The 8,757-nt window shown below is 45.9% G+C and overlaps 1 protein-coding gene across 1 annotated transcript in view; it reads left to right on the top strand.

Moving 5' to 3' along the window:
* Positions 1-453: 453 nt before the first annotated feature.
* ACSM1 (acyl-CoA synthetase medium chain family member 1) overlaps positions 454-8,757 on the top strand; it is a 39,574-nt gene continuing 31,270 nt past the window's right edge. The window contains exons 1-2 of the mRNA XM_062179724.1: positions 454-580; positions 5,770-6,008. Coding sequence (XP_062035708.1) covers positions 5,817-6,008 — 192 coding nt within the window. The 5' untranslated portion in view covers positions 454-580; positions 5,770-5,816. The remainder of the gene's footprint in view (positions 581-5,769; positions 6,009-8,757) is intronic.

The following is an 8,757-nucleotide window of genomic DNA, read 5'->3' as shown; positions in this document are numbered from 1 at the left end:
ATAATTTCATCTAAACCTAAGAAACACTCAAAAACCCTGGGAGACAGGTGTTACTATTAACATTCCCATTTCACCAAAGTAGAGCTGGGGTCACACGAGTGTTAAGTAACCGACCTGAAGTTCAAACCCAGATCCTCCCTCCTCCAAGGCACACACCCCTCCCTGTTATGCCACTCTGCCCCTCAGCCGTCATTTAAGCAAAACCTGGGGGCACAAGGCTGGGAAAGCGGAGCAGACTGGTCGCAATGAGTAAGTGGAAGTGCTGCCCTTCACCGTGTTCTTTCACTCCAGTCATCCCGTAAGGATTGGGGGTACTTCATAGGAATGGCTTGTTTTTCTGGCCGATTGTCTCTCCCGGAGACTGACAACTGTTTTCTGCCCCATTCTGCCCCAGCACCTCCTCCCCATGCTGAATCATCCAATTCCTGACAAGTTCTCCGCTCAAGGTTCCCCTGAGCCATGGCCAGGAGCCAGGTTCTGCTGCTTGCACGCTCCTGGGCAGACAGGAGGCAGCAGACAAAGCCTCCTTTTCTATATATACATCCGAGACCTAGCCCACCTGTGTCCTACACGGCACCAGGTAAGACCAAGGGTAATGACAGCTTCTTAACTGGGTGTGTGGGTGTGCGCGCGCGCGAGAGACAGAGCCACAGAGCTGTAAATTACATATAGTACCCTGAACTTAAAATCCAATTTCAAGTTCTGGCAATGCTGCTTACAAGCTGGGTGACCTTGGGTAGGTGGCCTAACTTCTTTGATACTTCATTTCCCTCATGGAAAAGTGAGGGTGGTGATGCTGGCCGGGGGAGTATGTGAGAACATGCATATGGTACGTGTAGCACCATGGCTGGGACACAGATGGGCACTGATGGAATGTCGGGCGTCTCTGCTTGTGATGGGACATGGGAGGAAGGCACGGAAACCTCACTTAGAAGGCAGTTTGCTTCCCGTAAAGTGAATGCTTTCATTGTTTTCTTCTCTAACAGCGAGGGGATTGGCTTCAGAAGTTGCCGGCAGTTAGAGGGCACTTGGACATTTATTAAGCCCTTACTGTGTACCAGACTGAGTGCCAACCAAATGATTTATGTACATTATCCCACCAGTCCTTAAGGGGAAGTCAGGAAGCAGGGATCATCACTGTACTCCCAAGCTCAGAGACATGAACACTCCCCAGGGCTGCTCAGCTGGAGCTGTTGGGGCCAGAAATGAAACTGTGGCTCTCTGAATTGTGCTGCTGTCTTCACATAATTAAGATAATTGGGACACTAAGTATGTTGTCTCAGTAAGTGGCTTTTTCAGTCCAAGGGCTCGTGATTCCCACGTTTGGTTTCTGGAATGATTCAAGGTGCTGTGTACCTGGGCATGTGTGGCTTGGCCAAGACACACATCAAGTAGCTTTCAGAATCTACCCTGAGGCACTTCAAGAGATTGTTCCTTAGAACTGTTCCATAGGACATTCTTAGACTATACACTCTGAGAGGGTAGGGGCTTTTTCAGTCTAATTAGTCTCTGGTAGTATCAAAACCATTCATGGCACATCCACAAGAAATAGAAAAATATGAAAAACCTATTTCTATAGTTTCTATAATTCAGACATTTCATGGGCAATGTTCATCTTTCAGTTTTTGGAATTAGAAAATGAAGGGAAGAATTTAACATTTCATTCAGTTCTTATTGTATGAGTAGCTAGGGTTTAGATACAGACACCACATGGATACAGAGTGGAAGACATGACTGTAGCTACTGATACAGTTATAGATATAGTGTTGGCCGGCACCCTGGCTTACTTGGCTAATCCTCCGCCTTGCGGCGCTGGCACCCCAGGTTCTAGTCCCAGTTGGGGTGCCGGATTCTGTCCCAGTTGCTCCTCTTCCAGTCCAGCTCTCTGCTATGGCCCAGGAAGGCAGTGGAGGATGGCCCAGGTCCTTGGGCCCTGCACCCGCATGGGAGACCAGGAGGAAGCACCTGGCTCCTGGCTTTGGATCAGCGCAGCGTGCCGGCCGTAGCGGCCATTTGGGGGTGAACCAATGGAAAAGGAAGACCTTTCTGTCTGTCTGTCTCTCTCACTGTCTAACTCTTCCTGTCCAAAAAGGAGAGAGAGAGAGAGAGATAGTGCAGACGTCGTTGTAGCTGTAGAGATACATACATCCACAATCTCTCTGATGCTTGGTCCTCTGGACACTGTGAAAATCAGAGGCTTATTCATCTGTATAAATCACTGCAAACGCCGGACCCTGCAGTGTCCCAGGGTAAGAATGTATCCCCATCCCTTCTCTTTGGACTCCACTTCCAAAGGTGAAAAGGCCACTTCTCTCTGTCAGGCTTCATTACTCTGTGAGAACTTCCCGAAAGATGTTAACTAACAGTGTCTCCAATTTCTTGCATGTTTACCTGGACGAGGGCCCAGCTAAGAGCTTTATGTGGTTGGCATTCACTCTGCACCAGGTTCTGTGCAACAGGTGCTGCCAAATTTTCATGTTTGAGAGAAAGGTTAAGTAAATTTCCCAAAGTTACCTAGCTGGTGAGGGTAGGGCTGGAATTTGAACTTAAGCTGTTTGATTCCTAAGGCCATGCTCTCTGCTACTACAGCCCTCCTCTGCTGAGCACTGTGTTGGGCTCTGTCTCGTGACAAATATTAAATTAGATTAGAAGTGCAAGCACATTTAGAGATGATGCTAACCCATTTCTTCCTTGTCTGACTAAGAGGGGGCATATTATTTTGCTGGGGTAGTCTTGGCAAATGACCACAGACTAGGAGCCTTAACAAGAATGTATCTTCTCATAGTTTAGGAGGCTGAGGGTGGTAAATTCTGAGGTCTTCCTCCTTGGCTTGCAGAGAGCTGTCTTCATGATCACATGGCATTCTCCCTCTCTGTGTGTCTGTGTCCTAATCTCTTCTTTTTTTTTTTTTTTTTTTGGCTAGTGTTTTTTTTTAACTTTTATTTAATAAATATAAATTTCCAAAGTACAGCTTGTGGATTACAGTGGCTCCCCCCCCCCATAACTTCCCTCCCACTTGCAACCCTCCCCTTCCATCCGTGTTTTTGCAAATGGCAAGATGTCATCCTTTTTGTGGCTGAGTAGTATTCCATTGTGCATAGGTACCACATTGTCTTTATCCATCATCAGCGTGCGGACACTTAGATTGCTTCTGTTTCTTGGCTAATGTGAATACTGCTGCCATTTTAACAGAATTACTTTTCCAAATATCCTCTCTTCCTGATAGTCACTTTGTGAACTACTGGGGGGTTACGATATGCAAGTTGCAGGGGACATGATGTGGCCCATCATAAAGGATTCCTGGGTTTCCTCATTACATTGATCCCTGTTGTTTGGGTCTTCAGCCATTTATTAAGGGGTTGTTTGTACCGTCTTTGGGGAAAACAGTGAGTCCATCATTTGAAGAAGACCTAAAGGTCACATACACAGCTGTGTAGACAGAGCAACCGAGTCTCACATTCTCATTGTAATTTGCTCATGCCTGTGGAGACAGGTAGGTGGGTGTTGGGAAAAATAGCAGAGGGAGTGAATTTCTAGAGCCAATGTTGCTCTCAAACTTGCCGTGCAACCTCAAGGAAATCCCTGACCCTCCTGCGGTGTTAGCCTAGGTCAGGGATTTGAAGCTCACATGTCAACAGGGGCTGGTCAGTTCCAGCAAGTGGGGAAGGAAGCACAGGTGACAAAACGGAGTGGTGGGAACTGCGTCAGTGTGGGGAATATCCTATTTAAATGAAGCAGACAGTTGTCAGCCACAGCCAGTTGGGGTCAGGTGGAAATAAAGGCCCAGTGTTTGCTGGTCATTGCCAGTTTGATGGGTCTGTTCTGTAGGTCTGTTGTCAAACAATATTGTATTATTGATAAAACTGAGAAGGAAGAAGTTAGTTGTTAGTGATGATAAGGTGCTAGTATCCCAAAGCTGTTGGCAAAGTGGCTGTCTTGAGTCAGTCAGAGTTTCATGGATAAAATAAAACAGCTGGGGCTAGTTCTGTGGTGTAGTGGGCTAAGCCTCCACCTGCAGCACTGGCATACCATATGGGCACTGGTTAGAGTCCCTGCTGCTCCACTTCTGTTCCAGCTCTGTGCTATGGCCTGGGAAAGCAGTGGAAGATGGCTCAAGTTCTTGGGTCCCTGCACCCACCTGGGAGACCTGGAATAAGCTCCCGGCTCCTGGCTTTGGATTGGCCCAGCTCCAGCCATTGTGACCATTTGGAGAGTGGACCAGTGGTTGGAAGACCTTTCTCATTGTCTTCCTCTCTCTCTGTAACTCTACCTTTTGAATAAATAAATTAAAAATATTTAAAAGAAAAACAGCTGGGGCTTGCAGTTCTCAAGGAGCCTGCAATCCAGTTGTTGTCATCACTTCAGGCACCTTGATCCAGTTTTGAAAATCTAATTTGCCAATGTCTCTTCTCTCAAATAAAGGATTGCCTAACAGTGAAAAAGCAAGAACATTCTCATGGACATACAGATTCTAGTTTAAGCCAATTTTCATGACTGAACTTCGAAAAGGACCCTAATAAGTAAGGCTCTGCTCCCATGTTTGGGGCATTTGTCAGGTTTCACTTCCTGTGTCAACTCTGATGGGTTGGAAATAACTGCAGAAATGCTGTCCTCAGGGAGAGCTGCAGACCACATCTATGCCAGAGGGGAAGGTGATGTGATGTTGACAGTGTCTGCCCCAAGGACTTTGGTGTGTATTTGCCAGTACACATAGAATGATAGGTAAGAGAAACCCTATTTCGGGCAAAGAGAAATTGTTGGCTTACAAAATCCAGGAAAGGATATTAGCAAGAGAGGACCAGAGATGCAGAGGGGTCTCAGGAGCAGCAGGAATAGGGGCTTGACTGTCTCCAGGATCCTCGCTGCCCCTCATCTCCACATCTCATTACAGCAGCCTCATTCTCTCCTGTGTCAGGACTCTCTCCACATGACAGGAATCAAACCACAGACACTTCACGGCTTCTCCCAGAAAGAGACAACTTTACCTACACCTTGCTACCAAACACACAGGAAAATTCACATAGTGGTTATGACTGGCCCCGTTTAAGTTAAAAATAATAGGGAGTGACTACTCATAACTCCTAACGGATCATCTAAAGATGACAACTTTGGGAGGGGCATTTGATGTAATATGTAAGAGTACCTGGGTTCTATACCCAGCTCTTGCCTGTAACTCCAACTTCCTGCTAATACACTTCCTGGCAGTGGCCTTGCTCAAGTAACTCTCTCTTACCTGGGAGGATTAGATTGAGTTCCCAGTACCTGGCTCTTGCCCTGACCCAGCACCAACCATAGCAGGCATTTAGGGAATGAGCCAGCAGCTGAGAGATCTCTTGCATGCTCATTCGCTCTCCCTTACAAATAAATTTTTAAATTAACTAAGAAGACAGTCTCCATGGAAACCATATAATTGGGTTTAGCAGGAAGAGAGATGTCCAGGGTAAGGATATCAAAATTGCAAAATGGTGAGTTTCTAGCACAAAAGGAATGGCCACATGGCTGCTACTTTGGGCTTAAATCCCAGGAGGAGGCTGAAGAACAAGGGCCCCCAAGAATGTGTTCCAGCCTCTTACAGTAGCTACACGCCCTCTCCAGTACATTCTTCCTTGTGGTTCCCCCACTGGAAGGATAGCTCCAGTAAGTTGCATCTTCCAGGTTGAATTGAGCTGAAACAAAGCTGTAACTCTTGCAGCCATCTAGGAAAGTGCAGCGCTTTTGTGGAGAAGCTCCCTGTGCACAACTAACCTGTGAACCATCTCTCCCCGGCAGGAGGTAACGTGAGAATTCTGAGTTGAATTCCTGAGGGCGGCCCCACCATGCAGTGGCTAATGAGGTTCCGGGCCCTCCAAGGAATCCGAAAATCCTTCCATGGCATCCAAGCTGCCCCTTGGCCACTGCGCTGCCAGTCTGTGTCAGGAGCTGGAGCCCCAAGATGGAATGACTTTGATAAACCTGAGGAATTCAACTTTGCAAGCTATGTGATGGACTATTGGGCTCAAATGGAGCAGGTAAGGGGGCATTGTGATGGGGACAGAAGCAGGGGTGGCCACACTGGACTTCTCTTTTGCCTCTGTGTATCAATGTCATGAAAGAAACTCATATTCCAGGGTTCAGTTCTCAGTCCAGTATTTATTTTCTCACTCCTCTGAGCCTCAGTGGTTTCATCTGTGAAATGGAGGTAAACTTATCTTTGAAAACAGTAAGGGTAAAGTATCTGATATACAGTCAGTGTTCCAGTTCTCATCACAAATCAGCAAATTCATGTTAGTCTGAGTTCTCCCTTTCAGCTAATGGGACAGTGAGTCTAACTGAAATTCACTTCATAGCTTTAAGCTACATCCAGAGGAGGGTAGATTACCTGAACGTGCTTATGAGCGTCTGATGTATTTGTATGTCAGGTCATCCATCTTCCTATGAGCCTGGCCAATCTAACAGGAGTGCTACCTATCAACTACCTACTTGAGTGTGACTTTGGGGTAGGTCCAGAGAACCCACCCCTGAGGTCTGCTGGGATGATCTGTCTCTGCTTGTCTTGTATTTTCCCAAGACACAGGCCACAAGAGAAGCAGTGGTGACATGAGGACTTAGGATAGGTAATGGTAGGGCTTCCAGCTGACACCCAGCACCATCTTGGCACAGAGACGGAATTCGCACCCGAGATGGAGTTAGAGGGTTGATTTAAGCTTTGTTTCCCTTGAATTTCCATTCATGTGTTACTTTTATTTAAGGCATATATATATTACATGGTGTCTTCTTCCTCATTCTCTTCTTTGTCTTTTCCCTGAATTCCCTTAATAACCTCAAGAGTAATAAACCCCTCAGTGATGGAAAGCGATTTTTGCGCACTGTGTCAAATCATTTTGTGTTTACTCCTATGATTCAAAGAGCACTGTAATTGTCCCCACTTTCTAGATGAAGTGGTTGCAAGGACTTAAGCAACCTACTCGATGATCCATGTATTAACAGAGAGCAGGGTTTGGATCAAGAGTGTCTGATTCCACAAGCTACAAGGTCTGATGATGCCAAGGCATCTCTACCTTCAGAGTGTAAATTGATTTTCCTCATTGCCAGGCCAGAAATCTAGTTACTATCTTTTGAAGAAATGAGCTGGGTTGACAAACTTGGAAGTAGAGAGGGGACATGATCACATAAAGGTCATGGGAAGGAGAGAGACCAAAGTCATACTTTTACCAGCAGTCCATTCCTCTGGTAACAGCGTTAATCCATGCAGGGTCTTCATGAGCCAACCCCCTCTTAAAGCCCCACCTCTTAACACCATTGTGTTGAAGATTAGGCTTCCAACACGTGTGCTTTGGGTGACATATTTAAAACATAGCACACCTAGCCAGCGCCGCGGCTCACTAGGCTAATCCTCCGCCTTGTGGCGCCGGCACACCGGGTTCTAGTCCCGGTCGGGGCACCGATCCTGTCCCGGTTGCCCCTCTTCCAGGCCAGCTCTCTGCTGTGGCCAGGGAGTGCAGTGGAGGATGGCCCAAGTCCTTGGGCCCTGCACCCCATGGGAGACCAGGAGAAGCACCTGGCTCCTGGCTTCAGATCAGCGTGGTGCGCCGGCCACAGCGCGCTACTGCGGTGGCCATTGGAGGGTGAACCAACAGCAAAAAGGAAGACCTTTCTCTCTGTCTCTCTCTCACTGTCCACTCTGCCTGTCAAAAAAAAAAAAAAAACACATAGCACACCTGTACAGTTTAAAAGGGCCTTAAGTTTCCTTTAAAACCACTATACTTTTGTCTGTCCCGGCATCCCATGGTATTCCGAAGAGTCCATTCTTCTGAATTCTGATGCATGGAAGTTTAAGTTTTGTGAGGTTGTGGAATTTTTACTGCTTTATTCACTGTTGCATCCCTAGAAAGCAGAACATAACTGCTGCATTAACTACTCCTTAACTGAATCTAAATGAATGCAGGACCCTGGACAACAACACTAATGCACAAGATAAATACCATTGGCTCCTGGCCATGGCGTGGTTGGTTGTATTTTAGCAAAGGGCTATAACAAGTAATTCCCAAGAGTTTCCATAGGTTTCTCTAAATATACACACAGGAATAGTGGAAGCTTTGGCACAGGCAGGTCTAATGCAGAGGCTTTTGTAATTCTGGCTGCTTTTGCAAAATCCTTCATTCCTGCATGACCATGATGGGTAGAGCTGAATGGTTGCTAGCCTCTTGTGTGGCCCTCTGGTAAACCAGAAAGGAGTCTGTCAGGTTGCTCCCATGTATGTTACTTCCTTGGCCCCTGTGGGCACTGAGTTTATGATCTCAAATTTTAAAACATGATTATCTTGGTTTATCTAAATATTTATAGCCTAACCATATTATTTGCCAATTTAACATAATATAAAAAGCATTCACTTTTAGACCCAGAGAATTTTCTCACTTGGTGAATGTGTTTATAGTCAGGAATCAATCAATTAGCTCACCCATGGAAACAGATGCTTCTTGATCTTGTCTCATAATTCGACATGCCAAGCTATCCAAGTGTATCAATCATTTGGCAAGCCTGTAAGAAGCACACCCATTCCTTATCAGTGACAATCTACAAAATAAATCATGTGCATGTATCTTTTTAAAGTATATTTTAACTGTTTTCTTGCTAAGCTATCGTTGACATCTGGAAATGTTTTATCACTGTCAAATTTTTATTTTTTTTTATTTTTTTTTATTTTTTTTTATTTTTTTTTGACAGGCAGAGTGGACAGTGAGAGAGAGAGACAGAGAGAAAGGTCTTCCTTTTGCCGTT

Source organism: Lepus europaeus, chromosome 21 (assembly GCF_033115175.1).
Source record: "Lepus europaeus isolate LE1 chromosome 21, mLepTim1.pri, whole genome shotgun sequence".
Classification (NCBI taxonomy): domain Eukaryota; kingdom Metazoa; phylum Chordata; class Mammalia; order Lagomorpha; family Leporidae; genus Lepus; species Lepus europaeus.
The sequence above is the reverse complement of the archived record's forward strand: the minus strand, read 5'-3'. Positions and strand labels throughout refer to the sequence as shown.